The sequence below is a fragment of the Apodemus sylvaticus genome, chromosome 2 (genome assembly GCF_947179515.1).
Source record: "Apodemus sylvaticus chromosome 2, mApoSyl1.1, whole genome shotgun sequence".
NCBI lineage: Eukaryota > Metazoa > Chordata > Mammalia > Rodentia > Muridae > Apodemus > Apodemus sylvaticus.
In genome coordinates this window covers 22,563,692-22,586,567 of record NC_067473.1, presented here as the reverse complement: position 1 = coordinate 22,586,567, position 22,876 = coordinate 22,563,692, and the positions used below count along the sequence as shown (strand labels likewise).

The following is a 22,876-nucleotide window of genomic DNA, read 5'->3' as shown; positions in this document are numbered from 1 at the left end:
TGTGGGTTCTGTTCTCCCTCACTCTCGGAGCCAGGAAACAGCTTGAGCATGCCACACTTCACCATCGCCCTCCTGAGCCCAAGAGTTCGAAATAGAAATTGTCAAACCTATATTAAACTTCAGTATGAAAGGATCTTCAATGGAGAAAATATTGTGTTCACAGTTCCTCTCTAAATCATTTAAAATCAGAGTGGAAAAAAATCTTCACATTGGCTTTTGGGCTCCTTTGACAATGAATCTTAGATGAAGACAAAGGTAGCTTCACAAACGGCTCTCTGCTCCTCTCAGGGCTTACGTGCTACTGCACACTGAGGAAAGGACAAGGACCCCGCAAACTGAGTGGAGAGCAGAGGCCAGTTTTCCTCTCTTGGTAGAGGCACAAATAACCTACTAAACATTGTCATGTTCCACTCTTCATAATCTGCCATGAATATGCAATTGCATTCAAATAAGACAGCAACACTAAAAAAAAAAAAAAAAAAAAAAAACTGTACAGAGAAAAGCTTTTAAAATGTTAAAGTTTTCATGTTATAAAATAAACGCCCCATCTTATTCACAAGAGAGAAAAATCCAGCAAAAGAAGATACTAATGGCATGTAGTTTTATATTTCTAGCCGAATGGATTTGGATGTATTAACCATTGTGGCTAAAGTGCATTCTATTAACACTGCAATGGCAGAAAGTTAATACTTTGCCACATTTTGCGGTAAAACAATCAGTTATTCGCCCTGTGGAACTGATACGCAGACATTGTGGAAATACCTTATAATTTGTAGATCAATCATACAGGCTGCATAACATGAATCAAAGGCTTGTGATTCCTCTCTACACACAGTTCTGGTCTAGGAAAGGATGGTTCTTTGGAAGAGGCCATGTATGAGACACTCTGAGCTTTGAGGATTAGAGTCTCGCAAGTGAGTCTCCTATTTTAAGCATGGAAAAGCAGTAGTCTGATGTGCAATTACCGTGTGCATACATAAGGAATCCAAATGCCAAGTGTTTAAAGAGGCCAAGAGTAAAAGCCCGCCTATCAAATGAACAAGACCAAGCATACTCTATAAGGAGGGGGTCCTATTTTTGAATTAAAAGATCAGGCATTTCATTTGCCTTTCTTCACACAATTTTATTGTTCTGTCCTGCTATTATTCTGTCCTACTTAAATAAGCCACCAGATCAAACCAAGATGCAGTCGCCCTGAGCATTAGCTTTGGCTCTGTGACCTCAGGTGCAGCAATGGGCGGGAACAGCCTTCTGGGACAACTGTTTTCCTCTTATCGCTCCTCTACCTAGAGCGCACACTTGACAGCACCATGGTGACTTGGAAATACAGACGGCTAATGTGCAATTGCTAACAGACACTCCATGGAGACGTTGAATTTAATGAGATAATGTTAATACATTTTTCAAAAACAGAATAGAAGTGCAAAGGACTGTCAATTGTCTGGCTCACTGGAGGGGAACATTGGTCTGGGTAATGGAAAGTGTGGATGCTACAGCAGAACAGTGCTGGCCACGCTGCCACTTGGGAGGCAGGACCTTAGCGGCTCCACTTCATTTCTCAATAGAGGTAACAAATACCAAAACCACTAAAGGTTTGCTCGTCAGCCTTTGGCCATTATTATCTAAATTGAATCCTGATGGACACATTGGGAGATTGATTCTATTATATATTCCACATTGGCATGAAGAATGTAAGGCTGGAGAAATAACAAAACTTATCAAGGATTCTGTAGCTACTGGCAGAACTAAAATTGATGTAATTCATGAGAAATGAAAAATCTCTTTCCTTTATTACTACTATCCTGATAAAAATAGTTCCATGGATTAAATTTTCACCCAAATGGGGGAAATATTAATTGTGCTTAGCTCTGTGTTAGCCTGAACTCTCCTTCCTAGAAGTAAGCATGGTTATTTAAACTGCATCATTATAAAAGGCATGAGGAGTCCTTAATGTGCATGTGCATTGCAATGATACATCCATAGTTCCATACTGACTTGATAGAAGATTAATCCTCCTTCTCGGGAAGAATAAGAGGCTATTTGCCTGAGGCTGTGGAGAACCCTGTGTCATCAGCATTCCATACTTCCTAGTAACATATCTAAGATTCACAACTCAGAAGAAGGCTTTGCTTAGATCCATGGCTTCAGTCCATGGTCTCATGAATCCATGACTACCTCATTGGCCTGTGATGGCTCAGTTCCGAATGAAAGGAGCACACATCAGAAGTTCTCTTTACCTCCTAGGAGGAAGAACTGTGGGCAGAAGAAAGGTAAGAGGAAGGGGAAAAGGAAGGGAAGGAAAAAAAGAAAGGTGGAAGACGAAAGAAACAAGGGCAGGTTGGGTGATCCAAACAATATCCCTAGAAGGACACACGACCTAGTTTCCCTGTCTAGGTCCTACCTCACGAGGCATGGGTAATGCCCAAGTCTTCAATGCACAGCCTTGGTTAGGCAACCATGTAAGATCAGATGCTACCACTGACTGCAAGAAACCACGACTAAGAACTGTCACAGTATTCCGTGTGTTGCACGGGTATGAGAGGGTCAGGAAGGGAAGGGGTCAGTCAGAATTCTGTGATCGCATAACATACTTAGATCCACACTCACTGCCAGTCATTTTGGTCTTTCCTTGAACTCCTGAGCAGGTTCTCATTTCTCAGTAGTTTTGCTACATTGCTAAGGCAATTCATGATTCATTAATAGACAACTTAATGAAAGCTGATCTAAATGCTGAACAAAGATATTGATCCAAATACCAGGCATGGAAACAAGATGACAAGGAGGTTTGGTTCCATGTGGGGATTGTTTGCTCCCAACAGGAAAGAAGCAATGCCAAGAGGACACTATCCCAGAATGAGTCTGTGAGGACTCTCATTGCAAACCCACACCTTCCTCCTCTCTCTCCAGAGTTGAAACTACATATCAGGGCAGGAATATTTTTATGGTATGGAAAGATGTATATATGCAGTAGTTTTCAGAATGTGTGGAGAAACTCCACCTAAATATTCAATTTTTGAAAATAAGCTCTGTTCAGCCTCAGCAGAAGTCAGACCTAATTAATGAAATACCTTCTAACCTGAGCCACCAAGACAGTCTACCTATGGGACTCTCAACAGCTACAGCTCATAAGGGAGTGCTGACAGGCTGGGCAAAAAGTGATAGCAAAGGCTAGTGAATGCTCACAGTATCCTCATAGCATTAACTACTACTGCTGGTGAAGTAAGCAGGCACTCAGCAAAATGTTGGAAACAGACTATCAAATACCTTTATAAAATATAAAAACTGCATGGTGTTGGCACAATATGAGGCAAGTGGATCAATGGAATAGGATTGAAGACCCAGAAATGAACCAACACACCTATGGTCACTTGGTCTTCGGCAAAGGAGCTGAAGGCATCCAGTGGAAAAAAGATAGCCTTTTCAACAAATGGTGCTGGATCAATTGGAGGTCAGCATGCAGAAGAATGCATATCTATCCATTCTTATCTCCTTGTACCAAGCTCAACTCCAAATGGATCAAGGACCTCCACATAAAACCTGACACACTGAAACTAATCGAAAAGAAACTGGGGAAGACCCTGGAGGACATGGGCACAGGGGAAAAGTTCCTGAATAGAACACCAATAGCTTATGCTCTAAGATCAAGAATTGACAAATGGGACCTCATAAAACTACGAAGTTTCTGTAAGGCAAAGGACACTGTCAAAAGGACAAAACATCAACCAACAGACTGGGAAAGGATCTTCACCAACCCTAAATCTGACAGAGGGCTAATATCTAATATATACAAAGAACTCAAGAAAGTAGAACCCAGAGAAACAAATAACCCCATTAAAAAGTGGGGTACAGCGGCGGCGGCGGCAGCAGCGGCAGCAGTGGCTGCTCCAGCTGAAGGGCCATCAGCAGTGGAACCAAGGCGTCACAGGGACCAGTTAGGCCCTGCGCCCACGACCACTGACCTTCGCTGACCAGCCGGACAGCAAGCAGCTGCAGTTGTGCGGCGCCTTTCCTGCACGGAGGCCACTTCAGAACTCGGCCTCCCACCAGTCAGGAGAGGAGGATCCATCTTGGTTCAGTACTCCAGGAATCGGACAGACTGAGGTACACAAACATAATCCGAGGCCAACACCGCGGTGGTCTGAGCCCGACGGGCGTTGGCCTGCACCCAGGCCCTGGGCGGGTCGGGGAGCCATCGGGGTGCCAACCCAACCAGGAGGTTTTTTGCCCAGGCCTGCGAGCACGCCGCCGCCATTTTGCCTGCAGGACGACAGAGAGCTCAGGCGGGCAGACCTGTAACAGGCATAGCCTAAGGCTAACAAAGCGGGGGTCCAGGCCCCAAAAGGCACAGGACTGACCCCAAGAACTGGGCGGCTTGGTGGGCCATCTGTGAGTCAACCCGCCCAGGTGATTGTTAGCAAAGCAGACTCTCCCGGCGCTTTCAGGGAGCGCGGGCACACACGCCCGCCATCCTAGTCACCTGGCAAACCCAATTAACAGTCAAAGCCGTAGGGGAACTTTGCTCGGACCTTGGCCTCCCAGGCTTTTGCCTGGACTCAGGGACTGGGCGGCCAGGCTAACCTTGTGTGCGACAGCCCGGTTGGCAGATCGGCTGCCCAGCGGAGTGAGCGGAACTCAGGGGAGGTCACAGTAGCATACACCGTCGGCACTCCCTGGGAGTGCACACGGGCTCCATCTGCTCCACAGACACAATCTGGGGCAAGGCCTCAGGCAGAAGCCCTTAGCTCTACTCTCTCCGCTTCCGGATCCAGATCAGTCTGGGCGGCAGCATTACATCTCCAAGTCCTGCAAGTGGCTAGCTGGGCTTCCAGGCGGCCAGCTGGGAGAAGTCAGTGTGCTCCAGTGAATCCAGCGGGCCCCAGCGGGAGCCTTCGGGTGCCTGCTTTGGGATCTGAACAGCCTGGGCAGCAGCACACTGTCTACAAGCAGTGCAGGAGGTAAGCTGTGCACCAGAGGCCAACTGGGAAGGGGCAGCTTGCACTGGTGAGTCCAGCACTGACAAGATAAACTAACACCAGTGAGATCTAGATGGCAAAAGGCAAACGCAGGAACGTCACTAACAGAAATCAAGGCAATATGGCAACATCTGAACCCAATTCTCCTCTACCAACATGTCCTGGATACCCCATCACACCAGTAAAACAAGATTTGGATTTAAAATCACTGGTCATGATGCTGGTACAGGAACACATGAAGGTCATACAGAAAGAAATTCAGGAGACAATGGATCAAAAGTTAGAAGCCCTTGCAAGGGAAACACAAAAATCATTGAAAGAAATCCAGGAGAATACAAAAGCCAACAAGGAGGAAATGCAAAAAACACTTAAAGAAATACAGGAGAACTTTGCTCAACAGGCTGAGGTCATGAAAGACGAAACACAAAAATCTCTTAAAGAAATACAGGAGAACTTTGGTCAACAGGCTGATCTCATGAAAGAGATAACACAAAAATCTCTTAAAGAATTACAGGAAAACACAAACATGCAAGTGAAGGAGCTAAGCAAAACCATCCAGGATCTAAAATCAGAAGTAGAAACAACTAAGAAAACTCAAAGGGAGACAACTTTGGAGATAGAAAGCCTTGGGAAGAAATCAGGGGACAGAGATACAAATATCAACAACAGAATACAAGAGATAGAAGAAAGAATCTCAGATGCTGAAGATTCCATAGAAACCATGGACTCAACAGTTAAAGAAAATGCAAAATGCAAAAAGCTTGTAACCCAAAATATCCAGGAAATCCAGGACACAATGAGAAGACCAAACCTAAGGATTATAGGCATAGAGGAGAGTGAAGATTTACAACTTAAAGGGCCAGCAAATATCTTCAATAAAATTATGGAAGAAAACTTCCCTAACCTAAAGAGAGAGATGCCCATGAATATACAAGAAGCCTACAGAACTCCAAACAGACTGGACCAGAACAGAAATACTTCCCGTCACATAATAATCAAAACACCAAATGTTCTAAACAAAGAAAGAATACTAAAGGCAGTAAGAGAAAAAGGCCAAGTAACATATAAAGGAAGACCTATCAGAATCACAGCAGACTTTTCACCTGAGACTATGAAGGCTAGAAGGTCCTGGGCAGATCTCATGCAGACTCTAAGAGAACACAAATGCCAACCAAAACTACTATATCCAGCAAAACTCTCAATCACCATAGATGGAGAAACTAAGATATTTCATGACAAAACCAAGTTTACCCAATATCTATCCACAAACCCGGCCCTAAAAAGGATAATAGGAGGACAACACCAATACAAGGAGGGAAACTTCACCCTGGAAAAAGCAAGATAGTAACCTTTCATCAAACCCAAAAGAAGTTAAGCATTCAAATTTAAAAAATAACGTCAAAAATGATAGGAAGTAACAATCACTATTCCTTAATATCTCTTAACATCAATGGACTTAATGCCCCAATAAAAAGACACAGACTAACTGACTGGATACGTAAACAGGACCCTACATTTTGCTGCTTACAGGAAACACACCTCAGGGTCAAAGACAAACACTACCTTAGAGTAAAAGGCTGGAAGACAATTTTACAAGCAAATGGTCTCAGGAAACAAGCAGGAGTAGCCATTTTAATATCAGATAAAATTGACTTTCAACCCAAAGTCATCAAAAGAGACCCTGAGGGACACTTCTTGCTGGTCAAAGGAAAAATACAAAAAGAAGAACTGACAATCCTGAACATCTATGCCCCAAATGTAAGGGCACCCTCTTTTGTAAAAGAAACTTTATTAAAACTAAAAGCACACATTGCACCTAACACAATAATTGTGGGTGACTTCAACACTGCACTTTCCTCAATGGACCGATCAGGAAAACAGAAACTAAACAGGGACACAATGAAACTAATTGAAGCTTTGGACCAATTAGATTTAACAGATATATATAGAACATTCTATCCTAAAACAAAAGAATATACCTTTTTCTCAGCACCTCATGGTACCTTCTCCAAAATCAACCATATAATTGGTCACAAGACAGACCTCAACAAATATAAGAAGATCGAACTAATCCCATGCCTCCTATCCGATCACTATGGAGTAAAAGTGGTCTTCAATAGCAACAGAAACAACAGAAAACCCACATACACGTGGAAACTGAACAATACTCTACTCAATGATACCTTGGTCAAGGAAGAAATAAAGAAAGAAATTAAAGACTTTTTAGAACACAATGAAAATGAAAACACAACATACCCAAATCTATGGGACACAATGAAAGCAGTGCTAAGAGGAAAACTCATAGCCCTGAGTGCCTCCAAAAAGAAAATGGAGAGAGCATACATTACCAGCTTAATGACACACCTGAAAGGCCTAGAACAAAAAGAAGCTATTTCGCCCAGGAGGAGTAGAAGGCAGGAAATCATCAAACTCAGGGCCGAAATCAATCAAGTAGAAACAAAGAGAACCATACAAAAAATCAACAATACCAGGAGCTGGTTCTTTGAGAAAATCAACAAGACAGATAAACCCTTAGCCAGAATGACCAAAGGGCACAGAGAAAGTATCCAAATTAACAAACTTAGAAATGAAAAGGGAGATATAACAACGGAAACTGAGGAAATCCAAAAAATCATCAGATCCTACTACAAGAGCCTATACTCAACACAACTGGAGAATCTGGAGGAAATGGACAATTTCCTTGACAGATACCAAATACCAAAATTAAATCAGGACCAACTAGACCATCTAAACAGTCCCATAATGCCTAAAGAAATAGAAGGAGTCATAGAAAGTCTTCCAACCAAAAAAAGCACAGGACCAGATGGCTTCAGTGCAGAATTCTACCAGACCTTCAAAGAAGAGTTAACACCAATACTCTTCAAACTATTCCACAAAATAGAAACAGAAGGAACACTACCCAATTCCTTCTACGAAGCCACAATTACGCTGATACCAAAGCCACACAAAGATCCAACAAAGAAAGAGAACTTCAGACCAATTTCCCTTATGAACATCGATGCAAAAATACTCAATAAAATTCTTGCCAACCGAATCCAAGAACACATCAAAACGATCATCCACCATGATCAAGTAGGCTTTATCCCAGGAATGCAGGGTTGGTTCAATATACGGAAATCCATCAATACAATCCACTACATAAACAAACTCAAAGAACAAAACCACATGGTCATTTCATTGGATGCTGAAAAAGCATTTGACAAAATTCAGCATCCCTTCATGCTTAAAGTCTTGGAGAGAACAGGAATTCAAGGCCCATACCTAAACATAGTAAAAGCAATATACAGCAAACCGGTAGCCAGCATCAAACTAAATGGAGAGAAACTTGAAGCAATCCCACTGAAATCAGGGACCAGACAAGGCTGCCCCCTTTCTCCTTATCTTTTCAATATTGTACTTGAGGTACTAGCTCGGGCAATTCGACAACATAAGGAGGTCAAAGGGATACAAATTGGAAAGGAAGAAGTCAAACTATCATTATTTGCAGACGACATGATCGTCTACCTAAGTGACCCAAAGAACTCCACTAGAGAGCTCCTACAGCTGATAAACAACTTCAGCAAAGTGGCAGGTTATAAAGTCAACTCAAGCAAATCAGTGGCCTTCCTATACTCAAAGGATAAGCAGGCTGAGAAAGAAATTAGGGAAATGACCCCCTTCACAATAGCCACAAACAGTATAAAGTATCTTGGGGTGACTCTTACCAAACATGTGAAAGATCTGTATGACAAGAACTTCAAGACTCTGAAGAAGGAAATGGAAGAAGACCTCAAAAAATGGGAAAACCTCCCATGCTCATGGATCGGCAGAATCAATATAGTTAAAATGGCCATTTTGCCTAAAGCACTATACAGATTCAATGCAATACCCATCAAAATCCCAACTCAATTCTTCACAGAGCTAGAAAGAGCAATTATCAAATTCATCTGGAACAACAAAAAACCCAGGATAGCTAAAACTATTCTCAGCAACAAAAGGAAATCTGGGGGAATCAGTATCCCTGACCTCAAGCAATACTACAGAGCAATAGTGTTAAAAACTGCATGGTATTGGTACAGTGACAGGCAGGAGGATCAATGGAACAGGATTGAAGATCCAGAAATGAACCCACACACCTATGGCCACTTGATCCTCGACAAAGAGGCTGAAAACATCCAATGGAAAAAAGATAGCCTTTTCAACAAATGGTGCTGGTTCAACTGGAGGTCAGCATGCAGAAGAATGCGAATTGATCCATCCTTGTCTCCTTGTACTAAGCTCAAATCCAAATGGATCAAGGACCTCCACATAAAGCCAGACACTCTGAAGCTACTAGAAAAAAAACTGGGGAAGACCCTTGAGGACATCGGTACAGGGAGAAAGTTTCTGAACAGAACACCAATAGCGTATGCTCTAAGAGCAAGAATTGACAAATGGGACCTCATAAAATTACAAAGTTTCTGTAAGGCAAAGGACACCATCAAGAGGACAAATCGGCAACCAACAAATTGGGAAAAGATCTTCACCAATCCTACATCAGATAGAGGGCTAATATCCAATATATATAAAGAACTCAAGAAGTTAGACTCCAGAAAACCAAACAACCCTATTAAAAAATGCGGTACAGAGTTAAACAAAGAATTCTCACCTGAAGAACTTCGGATGGCGGAGAAGCATCTTAAAAAATGCTCAACTTCATTAGTCATTAGGGAAATGCAAATCAAAACAAGCCTAAGATTTCATCTTACACCTGTCAGAATGGCTAAGATTAAAAATTCAGGAGACAGCAGGTGTTGGAGAGGGTGTGGAGAAAGAGGAACACTCCTCCACTGCTGGTGGGGTTGCAAATTGGTACAACCACTCTGGAAATCAGTCTGGCGGTTCCTCCGAAAACTGGGCACCTTACTTCCAGAAGATCCTGCTATACCACTCCTGGGCATATACCCAGAAGACTCCCCACCATGTAATAAGGATACATGTTCTACTATGTTCATAGCAGCCCTATTTGTAATTGCCAGATGCTGGAAAGAACCCAGGTATCCCTCAACAGAAGAGTGGATGCAAAAAATGTGGTATATCTACACAATGGAGTACTATTCAGCCATTAGAAACAATGAATTCATGAAATTCTTAGGCAAATGGATGGAGCTAGAGAATATCATACTAAGTGAGGTAACCCAGACTCAAAAGGTGAATCATGGTATGCACTCACTAATAAGTGGATATTAACCTAGAAAACTGGAATACCCAAAACATAATCCACACATCAAATGAGGTACAAGAAGAAAGGAGGAGTGGCCCCTGGTTCTGGAAAGACTCAGTGAAACAGTATTCAGCAAAACCAGAACGGGGAAGTGGGAAGGGGTGGGTGGGAGGACAGGGGAAGAGAAGGGGGCTTGCGGGACTTTCGGGGAGTGGGGGGGCTAGAAAAGGGGAAATCATTTGAAATGTAAATAAATTATATCGAATAAAAAAAAAAAGTGGGGTACGGAGCTAAACAATGAATTTTCACATGAAGAACTTCGGAGAGCTGAGAAACGCCTTAAGAAATACTCAACATCATTAATCATTAGGGAAATGCAAATCAAAACAACCCTGAGATTTCACTTCACACCAGTCAGAATGGCTAAGGTCAAAAACTCAGGAGACAGCAGGTGTTGGTTAGGATGTGGAGAAAGAGGAACACTCCTCCACTGCTGGTGGGATTGCAAGATGGTGCAACCACTTTGGAAATCAGTCTGGCGGTTCCTCAGAAAACTGGGCATGTCACTTCCTGAGGACCCTGTTATACCACTCCTGGGCATATACCCAGAGGATTCCCCAGCATGTAATAAGGACACATGCTCCACTATGTTCATAGCAGCCCTATTTGTAGTAGCCAGAAGCTGGAAAGAACCTAGGTGTCCTTCAACGGAGGAATGGATACAAAAAATGTGGTATATTTACACAATGGAGTACTTACTATTCAGCCATTAGAAACAATGAAATTCTTAGACAAATGGATGGAGCTGGAGAACATCATACTAAGTGAGATAACCCAGTCTCAAAAGATCAATCATGGTATCCCCTCACTGATAAGTGGATATTAGCCTAGAAACTTTGAATACCCAGGACATAATCCACAAATTAAATGATGTCCAAAAGAATGGAGGAGTGGCCGCTGGTTCTGGAAAGACTCAGTGCAAGAGTATAGGGGAATTCCAGAACAGGGAAGTGGGAAGGGGTAGATGGAAGAACAGGGGGACGGAAGAGAGCTTATGGGACTTGCGGGGAGTGGGGACCCGGAAAAGGGGAAATCATTTGAAATGTAAATAAAAAATATATCAATAAAAAAAGAAAAAAAGAAAATATCTTAATTTTTCTGATTTTATATTCTTAGTGGGGGGACTACAAGTATGGACTAGTATAATAGCTACTGATAGCAAGGTAGTCTTGATTCCTGGACTTGTTACGGTTCCTAACATACAACAAACTGTAGCTGGAAAACACATTCACACACACACACACACACACACACAAACAGGAACACACATGCACATGACTTGAAGGTGTGATTAATGTTTGCAGTGGTTTTGGTTTCTGGTGTGGTGTGTGTGTGGGTGTGTGTGTGTGTGTGTGTGTGTGTGTGTGTGTTGTGTTTGCTTTTGTGCAGTGCTAGAGATTGAACACAGAACTTTATCCATGATGGACAAGTTTCATGCCTCTGAGTTATAACCTCATTCCAAGGTATAGCATTTAAAACAATTTCTACTTTTTTAAAATATTACATGCAAGAAATAATCATTTCCTCATTATAACAGAAGGTGTGTTGCCACACTTCATCAAATTGTCCTTTCTTCTCACCTCTACTCTCAGGGACAATCCAAACCAACCAATCTTTTGAAAGAACAATGAGACACAGGTACAGCTGAATGCTGCTGTATCAGGGCAAAGGGACTTAGCAACTGCTGCTATATCATGAAATGCTTCCAAACGTAACACACAGCAGTGCCGATGGTTTTCACAGGGCATGATTTCCTATGGTTGTCACGGGTATAAAATAATCTTACTAACATCGCTGTGGAGGGTCAAATGGGGCTACTAATCATGCCAGATATGGACAAATAAAAATGCAATTATGAATAATAAAATTGTATTTTATTGTTGTACACTCGACCATCTGACCGAATTTTGTCACATTTGACCTTTTAAGGTATATTCAAGTAACTTGCAATAACAGAAAGCTTCAGAAGGATAGAGAAATACCAAGTACACCACACAGGTGGGTCCCATCTCTTCTAGATTACCTTTCCCTCACTAACACGTATAAACGAATATTCAAAGCACATCATTTATGTTTACATTACGATGCATGCATTAACTTCTAAAACTGCATGATTCCCAGTAGCAAGAAAGCACTTGCAGCAATCAGATCTTGTTTCCTAAGTATCATTCTCCTGGGGGGGGGGGTGCTGATGTGACAGGTGTTTAGAAATATGTCTGATTCTAGAACAAAGGTGGAGAAAGTACAAATCAAGATAATTGTATAAAACCAGAAATTAAGCGAATTTTTAAATTAAGGGGATGAGGATATCTAAGAAATGAAGGAAGGAAGGAAGGAAGGAAGGAAGGAAGGAAGGAAGGAAGGAAGGAAGAAAGAAAGAAAGAAAGAAAGAAAGAAAGAAAGAAAGAAAGAAAGAAAGAAAGAAAGAAAGAAAGAAAGAAAGAAAGAAAGAAAGAAAGAAAGAAAGAAAGAAAGAAAGAAAAAGGGAAAGGGAAAGGGGGAAAGGGAAAGGGAAAGGGGGAAAGGGGAAAGGGAAAGGGGGAAAGGGAAAGGGAGAAAGGGAAAGGGAAAGGAAAAGGGGGAAAGGGAAAGGGAAAGGGGGAAAGGGAAAAGGGAAAGGGGGAAAGGGAAAGGGGGGAAGGGAAAGGGAAAGGGGGAAAGGGGGAAAGGGAAAGGGAAAGGAAAGGAAAAGAGAAGAGAAGAAAAGAGGGAGAGAAAAAGGAAGGAAAGAAGTTAGGAAGGAAGGAAAGAGAGAGAGAGAGAGACAGAGAGAGAGAGACAGAGAGAGACAGAGACAGAGAGACCTTAAAAGTCTTGTTGCACCCACCTCTCACCCCTCCCCAGCTGTGGCAGTTGAGAGGGTTGGCCCTGAGGTCATGGGAGGGTGAGAAGGCCCTGTCCTGAGCCAGCTGCTGCACTCAGCAGAGCAGGCACTCAAGCTCTCCTGGGCAGTAAGCTAGTGCTGGCTCTGGTCCAGGGACCACAGGTGAGCCAGGCCTGAGGATGAGAGTGAGGGAAAGCTGGCAGCCCCACTCATCTGCCATGAGGTGGTCTGGGTACCCTCCCCCTCTGGTAGTAAGGAGATCTGGCCCAGAGGGCATGAGAGCTGACCCTGTGCCCTGCTGATGGGTGGCCTAGCTAGAACAGTGCTGGAGAGTTCACCTTGATGGTGCAGACAAGGGAGAGCTGGTGGGCTGACCATCTCTGCTCCCACCCAGCCCCATATCCAGGGCACTGAGATGTGCCACCCTAACTCATCCATTTGTGAATGGTTGGGACATGTGAAAGGATCAGTCCTGCTTCCCAATGCTGCAGGATCTCCATGACACGGGCAATAGCAGGATGACTGGGACATGTCCTAATGAAGAGCCAATATAAATGGTGACTGGGCAATGTCCTGAAGAGGAGCCAATGGTGTCTCAGAAGCCAGATATCTTGAATCAGACCAATGACTCAATTGCAATAGACATTTGCAAGTGGAAATATGTAGGCAGAGTGGTATACTGTGAGACACACTGTGACATATCACAGCTTCCACGGTGAGATGTTTTCTATGTTTTTTTTTGTTTTGTTTGTGGTGGTTGTTCTTCTGTTTGTGTGGCTTTAGGGGGATATTAAAAGGGCAAGGGTCAGATATGAGAGGGACTGAGGTGCATGATGTAAAACTCACAAAGAACCAAAAAAAAAAAAAAATTAAAAATAAGCCGGGAGGTAGTGGCGCACACCTGTAATCCCAGCACTCTGGGAGGCAGAGGCAGGCAGATTTCTGAGTTCGAGGCCAGCCTGGTGTACAGAGTGAGTTCCAAAACATCCAGGGCTATACAGAGAAACCCTGTCTCCAAAAGACAAAACAAAAAAATTAAAAATAATAAACATTTCTAAAAGCTTGTCGCATTTACAGGAACAATTAGAACCCAAAACAAAAGAGAATTAGTATAAGATTGCCTCATTACAATATCTAGCATAATTTCTACAAACCAATCACAGATCAACATACATAACAGGATACTGCATAGTAACTGCATACACTTCTCAACGTGGTAGGATCTCAATTGTTCTCAACAACTCTCAATGTCTTTTCCATAATACTAAAACGAAGCTTCTCTGAGAAGCTAACGGTAAGGCCGACCCAAGCAAATCCTCCTTTGTAGTTACATGAAGAGACTGCAGGGAAGGATTTGGGGAGCACACTCCCAAGTTTCAGAAGTGTCATAATCATTTTGTAATCGTTTGTTTACTCGAGCTTTATGACCACTGGCGCTGTTCAGGAGAACAGAGTTTCGCAGACCTGAGGCACAGGTACTAACTGAAGCCACTCAGGGGCTTTGCTGGTTTAGCGCTCATGAAAACTTTGAACTGGATGTTTTTTTCAAAGGACATGTGTTCTTAGCAAGATAACAGAAACCAAGTCCCCTTAACATTTCCCTCTCACTTTTAAAAATCTTCGGTCATCCATGTCAAAAGATTACTAAGCTTCAGTTAAATCTGAAAGTTATTCCCTTTCAAAAGATCATAGGATACTTTTACAATGCTACGTGCTAGCCAGCCTTGGAAGTCTGGGTTCTGCTTGCAATTTTGTAAGTGGAAAAGCTCAAGCAACTTGAAATTGACTGTCTCTTCCGTAAGGGAATGTTGAAAATGTCCCCACAATCTGTTTGTTGTCCTGAGGAGTGAGTCAGTGCCTGGCCACACTGCCAGAGGCCTGAGAGAGGACTCCCCAGCTCTAGAACGAGCAAATGTGAATTTCTATTTTTGAGGGAACCCCTGCAGATTCTATTTCAGAAAAGTAAGGCACCTTGTTCAAAAGGCAAGAATTGGCTTGATTTAGAGATTAGGATTTCCTAAAAATGTAAGACTTTCCCTTTGAGGATCAATGCCTTGCTGTTAAAGTCCAAACTATTTGCATTGGAAACAAACCTTCATGAACAGCATTCAGTCCTGAAGTGAAATGGTTTGAGTCTGCGGATTTCAAAATTTCTCGTAGAGTAGGTCTGAACCTGCGCTAAGAGGCCATAGTCAAGAGATTGTTTTTAATGACATGAGATAATTTTATTTGTACAGCTTTGAATCTCACACTGAGAGTTTCTCATTAAATTAATAATTATTCAAATTATTTTATGCAATTATATCATCACATGTTCTTGAAGTGTTTTGTTTTTGTTTTTGTTTTTTTTTCTTTTTTTATTCTATGTATTCTTTATTTACATATCAAATGATTTCCCCTTTTCTGGGTAACCACTCCCCCAAGTCCCATAAGCCCTCTTCCCTCCCCCTGTTCCTCCATCTACTCCTTCCCACTTCCCTGTTCTGGTATTCCCCTATACTGTTGCATTGAGTCTTTCCAGAACCAGGGGCCACTCCTCTGTTCTTTTTTGGACATCATTTAATATGTGGATTATTTCTTGGGTATTCCAAGTTTCTAGGTTAATATCCACTTATCAGTGAGTGCATACCATGATTGATCTTTTGAGACTGGGTTACCTCACTTAGTATGATGTTCTCTAGCTCCATCCATTTGTCTACGAAGAGATTTTAATGACAAATTCGTCTAACTCCCTAACTATCTTTTTTTTTAAAGAAGATAAAGGTGTTTTGTAAAAATAAGTTAAATTAGTTCATCCATTTGCTTGTTGGGTACTCTTAACTCAAGAGTCTGTCTGCTTATAGCTTTCTCTCTTCCAAAATATTCAACCTCCCTGGGAGAAAGTACATAAAACCTCCCTGTGAACACCACCTGCAGTCTTCTGCTCAGCGTGCAGGCCTGATGAAGGCTAGGCCTTCCGTTTACTCCATGATAAATGGAAGGGAGAAGGCTGTACTTACCGAGCTGGGGCTGGAGTGCCGCCTAACTTTAGGTGACTCTTTGCCAGCAGAGGAGGATTTAAAGTTAATGCAAGCATTGTTCTCAGAATGGACCCTTTTGACTTGATTGGCTGGTTTCTCAAAGGGGTCAAAAGTGCTCTGTGTCCGCTGAACCCTGACTTTTTTATCTTCAGGAATTGTGTCCAGGTGCTTGATCACCGAATCCATTCCCTGGCAGTTCCGGGTAGACATCTTTGTGACACATATCTGGAAAATAAAAGAAATGAATTGAGGACGCTGCACTGAAACATCACTATCACTACATCACATGCTATTTTTTTTCCAGTGTTCATTTCAATTTCAAGAAATACCCAAAAAAAAGCCCAGTATATTACAGTATATTATTCTGCATAAACTCACTGACTCACCACTTACATTTTAAGAAAAGAAAAAGGTACCTTTCTAAAACCAGACAAAGGAAAACATGCCACAGGCCACATATCCTACGAGGTTCTTGACTCTGTCTCAGATTCGATAATCTCACTGCAAGTGGATATTTCTAAATCATCAAGAGAGTGAATTACATGACTTCATAAACAACAGCAACAAAAAGCCCACCACAGCTGGCCTGGACTAGAGGGGCACCTACTGAGGGCCATAGGAGTTGACAGAAGTTACCTTGACTTCATGTCCAAAATGGAATAAAATAGTAGTTAGGTAATAAATAATGTGGATGGTTGCTGGTGTTCCTTTAGGACTTCAAAGCTACCACATTATACTATCAGTGGGAGACCCCTGGTGACAGTCAGCTGAAGGTGGTTTACCTTGAAGCCCTGGGCCCCTGTGTCCCTCCCAACAGCCAGGGTCCCCATCAGGACTCAGCCTGTTCCTTCACACAGTTTACTGTAGCCCTTTGGGGTTTCTGTCCCCATTTACCATGCTGTATTCCAACTCTTTCATGTTCCCTATCCTCTAGAAATTTTGGAGTTTGCATGCAACCTCTGGCTTTCTGGTGAGGGGGGTATCACACCTTTGACCTTAGGAGTTCCTTAAGGCCATGTGTGAAAGCCTTGGTGGTTTTCACCTAAACTTTGTGAGGTGGTGGAAGAGGTAGGAGGCGGGGCCCAGCAAAAGGAAGTTAGGCCATTGGTTTTGTGCATTTCCTCAGCTTTGTAAGGTTCTAGAACATTCTCTCCACCCCCTTCTTTCTCTCCACCACTCCCTGCCCCGCCCCGCCCTGCCCCACTCTGCTTCTCTCTATAGCAGCTCTCACTAGGATTCACAGCAGCCATAACATTTGCTCTACTCTGCACCTTGCCTGGGATGTTCTGCTCCCCCTCGGGCTCCTGAACGACAGTCAAGCAGAAATGGGAAGAATGATGGTGGACGCGGAGGAATCGCTCCGGGTTCCAGGGAACCTCAGGCATCATGTCACGGCCGTAGAAAACCCGCAAGCTAAGTTCACTCTTCTCTATAAAGAAACTATTATCTTAAATGAAATTGCTCTCGGTTTTTCCTTAATTAAACAGTTTCTACATCACTATACGCTATCAAGTAAGGAAAACTAGAAAACATTTAATAAAAGCTCCAATGGTGGAAGATCAACTTTTGAAATTGCATATGGCTGACTCCATCTGAAGAGCAAATGCATCACATACATGCTTGTTTCCCAAAGAACCTAGAAGACGGTGTTGGAGCCCCTGGAACCAGAGCTGCAAACACTTATAAGCTGCCCAGCGGATGCTGAGAACAGAGCACAGGCCCTCTGCAAGAGCAGCAAGTTCGCTCACCTCATGACTCTTCCTTCCAGCATCTAAGATTCAACTATTCTTTATCTAAGTCCTTGAAAGCAAGGACCATACCACATGATTGCATCATTCTCCCATAATGCCTTGCTCAGTCTTCTTTAAATCATATACAAAGAGATTCATCCAAATAGTTAAGCATCATATGCTTGATACAAAAGAGTGGAGGCTCTGAGATATTCATCCAAAAGCTATTATTTAAAAAAAAAAAAACGGTCCTGACACTATATAATACTAAATACACTACAATAATAATAATAATAATACATAAAATACATAAAATAATAATACATGCGTTCATGAATAGCTATCACCAAGATTCTTTAGCTGAAACTCATTGCAATAGGTGGATCCTAAAACACTAGTATCTCCTGCCTTAAAATAGCTCCCTCCCTATCCCGTGCAATTATGAAGTGATACCATATAATTATATCGGTCTATATGTAAACTTTAGATTACCTGGTAGGATAAACAAAACTAAGAGATCCCAGCAAAACCAGGAGAAACAAGTCAGTAAGGTGTGGGCTGACTAGTGAGAAAGACACCAATGATGATCCTGAGGACGATGAGGCCATAAGATGTAGCAAGGCCTCTGCCTGACCAATGGAGGGGGGGGCACACGACTGCACACACAGTAAAAGTAGCTCTGTGGACATGTTAGAGGATCTTGAACTCCAAGTGAAAACTACCAACCTGATTTCAGTCTGGAAAAATCTCAGCAAAGAAACCCTAGGACACACCCAGACTTCAGACTATTGAAACTGAAATGATAAGCCTGTGATACTACATTACCTGAGAGTAGAAACCTACTAGGCGCATTCTGCTGGAACAGTTTGAAGTACTCTGATACCTGAACAGGACTTACAAAAAACAAAACAGAAAACCCACCACTACCACCACCACCACCATCACAACAACAACAACAAAACCAATAACAACAACAAAAACAAACCACTATTGTATAAATCACTAATGTATCCAGGACAAAATAAGCAATTGTTGCCAAGGTTGCTGTGGATAGCCAAATACTGAATACCATTCACCACAACTTCATAACATCACGAGTACTCTAAAACTCATGAACAAGTTTCTCCACATAATTAAGCTTCTGTACAATTTTGCTGGTCTCCAGTATAGCCAGGATGCCATGAATCATACCAGTATCAACATCTTCTTTATGCATGAGTCTTCATCAAGGAAAGAAATCTATACCAAGTTTTCCACATATGGCAACGTAAACTCTTCTAGAAGGGTGTCATGTGTCCAGTATTAGACATGGGACAGAAATGTGATCTGCCCATCTCTGTTAACGGTGACCACAACAGAAAGTTGAGCTCATGTCTTCCTGAAACACCTGGAGTCAGCTCTGCTGCCCTTGTACACCATCTGACAGTTCTCCTGGAGACCCTGAATTTTAAAAAGCTCTGGTTCAGAAAAGGATCCAGCCATGTGAAATAAGAACAGGATCCAGGCCTTGGTGGAAGCTGTAGTTTCTAACCACTCTTCACGTAAAATCATCAAGTGAATAATGTAGACCCAGCAGTCGGGAGAGGGCCCCAGAAGACAAATTACATGCAGGTGCTTACTCTCCTGCATCCACAGCTTCCAGTGAATCTCTCTATAACCTGTTAGCGAGTACCTAACAAAGGAGATTCCTCTAGCCAATAAATAGTAGCCCATTCATCCATCTCCAACTTTCATATCCATCCCCACTGGATGCCTGGATTCTGGCTGATATTGGGCCTCCCACTAAAAAGAATAGATTCCAACTCACAGGATATAAGTGTCAAGGGCAGGCTGGAGAAAAGAATCAAAGAAAAAGAAATGGAGGCTATGAAACCTCTATCTATTAACCAGAAAGCTGGGATCCTTTTTAAAATATCAGGAAAAATGTTAGCAAGAGAATTAGTCTAACAGAGTTCCCACTGACAAAACTGTGGTTGCTTATTCAACCATCAAAAAGAAACATAATATTTTGTTTAGATCGATTGAGTTACAAAAAGAATGAGTTAAATATGATTTCCAATGATAAAAGCTACTTAAGGAAGAATAGCACTTACAATAGAAAAAAAAATAAATGAAATGCAATATGCCTGGTCTTAACACAGAAAATGTTGAACAGTCCAATAGGCTAGACCAAGTAGGAAGCTCACTGAAGGCATGGGAGCTGCTCAAGGCTGGGGTGAGGGTTGGGGGCTGCTGAGTGGTATCAGTGTAGAACCAAAAGTAATATGGTCAGCTCCAGGATAACAGGCAGAGGCAATACAACAGTGCAGTATGCTGAAGGGTGGGTAATGTTCCCCAAATGACATATTACAAAATGCACATCTGGTGGACAGGCAACAGACTGCAAAAAAGAAATGTCTATTGGCAGGAGGGAGTTTTTAAAATAATTTAACTTTTAACAGCATATGTGAAGCAACGACTAAAAGAGGAGAGTCGGTTTGACTGCCATGTCATGACTCAAGTCTGAGTCACTAATCTAGACAATGCAACCAAGACACCAAATGATCAACAACTACGCTTCCTTAGCACATGCTATTGTGTGACTGTAAAGATATCATAATACCAGGAACACATAAGAAAGAATTATTATTAAATTTCCTGGGGAGGCAAGATAAGTTAGTCGATCTACAATGGTTAGGAAGGCTTTCAAAAATAAAATTAGTCCAATTTATAATGTTGGTGTCTTAGAACAGGGCACACATAGATACAGAAATATAACTTGCAGCAATCATGTTGTTTATTTAGAGTATATGAAATATGCTAGAATCATGGAAATTAGTCTGTGAAAGTAGAGCAATTTGACTAAGTCAGTAATCAGAGATTAAATACTGAGAAAGGAAATTAAATTTAAGGATTTAAAGATTTATATGTAAGTCAGTGTGGGTGTGGTAGAGAGACAGAGACAGAGCATATGTACAAGAGGAAGAGTCTGCAGGTATGGGTACCAGCGGAGGCCAGTGGAGGGTGTCAGACAACTCAGAGCTAGTTACAGGCGGTTCTGAGCCTCCTGACACGAGCTTCTAAATGCTGGTCCTATGCAAGAGCAATATGCACTCTTAATCACTGGGCTATTTCTCCATGCCCCAAATTAAGTTTCACTGATTTTATTAGCTACACATTTTTAAGAGTATAAACATTGGGTCATGCACAAAGAGTACAGGCTAAACCTGCTCCATGCACAGGAAACTTAAAGCACTCTGTAGATTATTAGTTTCTACCATCTGGTGCATAGACTTTGTCAGTTGTCTTAGGATTAAAAGCCTTCTTCTTACGAGAAGCCACAACTGCGCTAACAATGACCTCTCTCCAGAAGCTGATTCCATCCTAGACACTTAAAACAAGCTTTGTTACAAACCCCTTCAGTGACTGCTATATTTTGCACATGTATACTACAAAGATTTCTTTTAATTAACCATCTCAACAATCTACTTCTCCCATGGCTTGATCTTACCATTCATTTTACAGCCACCCTCAAAACCAGTTTGTCTTCAACAGTCCTCTTGAATCTAGTAGAACTTTGTTGAAAAACTCATCAAGGATAAGAGACCTCAATAGCTTTAAAATGGTCTTCTCAAATCATGGGGCCAGGCAGAAATTATCTTGGGCTCATGTGCCCAAGGCCAGTCACAGTAAACAGATACACTATCACCCCATGTGAAAGCAAGACATGCCAACACTAATGGGAATTAAGGGGCTATTTTTCCCAGCTGTGGTTTTTCACACTTCATTTAAAAACAGAAGTGACAAGAGTTACATAACCAGGCCTGCCTTGTGGCGCTTGAAAACACTTAAAGAGAATAAATCATCACAAATACCAGAATAAACTGTTTTTTCTTCCAATGAAGTCAACAGAACTTAAAAATGTTGATGTAGGTGAGAGATGAAAACACAGAGAAAGATTCATCTGAATAAGCCTGGCCCACTTATCATTTTTTGTTTGTCCCTTGGCAATTTCATATGGTACATTTTATAAAATTCTTCCCCACCCTTCAGTCCCTCCCAGTTCCTCCCTGTTTCCCTGACCACCACCTTCATGTTCCTTCTCTCTAACACAATAAACAAACAAAAACAAAAAGCAAACAGTAGTCACTATAAAGCCAGCATGCAATTTATATTGGCCAACTTCTCCTGAGCACGCTGTGTGGTTGATACACCCAACATCACTCCATTGAAGAAAACTGATTTTCCTTCTCTCAGAAGCTATCTTTTGCAAATGGCTTCTTGGTTCAGGATGGGACTTCCCCTCCTCCATTTTGGGATCTTGTGTGGCTTGAGCTTGTGAAGGTCTTGTGCATGCTGTCACAATCTCTATGCATTCACATATTCACATGCACATTTGCTCTGTTAGCCTAGAAAAGACTGTTTCCTTTAAAATCACCTATCACCTCTGACTCTTATAATATTTCTATGGTTACCCGTTCTATGTAGATCCCTGAGCCTTGAAGGAAGACTGCGATAGAGACATCCCATTCGGGGGTTAAGCACTCCAAAGTCTCTCATGTTCTGCACATTATCCAGATGTGTTGCCATCTACGAGAAGAAGCTTCTCTGATGAGGGCTGATCAATGCATTATTTTATGGGCATCACTAGAAGCGGTTTTACTGCTATGTTAACTTTGCAGAATAATGGTAGGTCCTCACAGGGGCTAGATGCATGAATTGTTTAGTTGTTTGGTTCCAGGATCTTGGCCTCATTAATAATACCAGCCATAGTTCTATCTCATGGAGTTGGTCCATCTAGCCATAACAGAAGTTTGCTAATTTGTTGGTAGACCCTAACTGAGTGGCTTAAGAAAAGAAGATAATTTTAAAAAGACAGAAAGAAAAATAATAAAAGTCAGATAATTCAAATGGCATTAGAAGCTTCAAAAGTCAGTGTTTGACCTATGTGTTTTGCTTGCAGCTATGTACGACCTAGACAACTGTCCAATGAGTCCTCAGCAATGGATGTGAAAGAGCACAGCTTAATTCGGTTAAGCTTAGCATCCATTTACGTGAATTCATTCAGGTTGAAAATTGTCCCTTTG

The 22,876-nt window shown here is 42.0% G+C and overlaps 1 protein-coding gene across 2 annotated transcripts in view; it reads right to left on the bottom strand.

Moving 5' to 3' along the window:
- Cdk14 (cyclin dependent kinase 14) overlaps positions 1-22,876 on the bottom strand; it is a 557,511-nt gene that overhangs the window by 418,735 nt on the left and 115,900 nt on the right. For both annotated transcript variants that reach the window (XM_052173165.1, XM_052173164.1), the window contains exon 3: positions 16,060-16,305. In XM_052173165.1, the coding sequence (XP_052029125.1) occupies positions 16,060-16,290 (231 nt within the window). In that variant the 5' untranslated portion in view covers positions 16,291-16,305. The remainder of the gene's footprint in view (positions 1-16,059; positions 16,306-22,876) is intronic.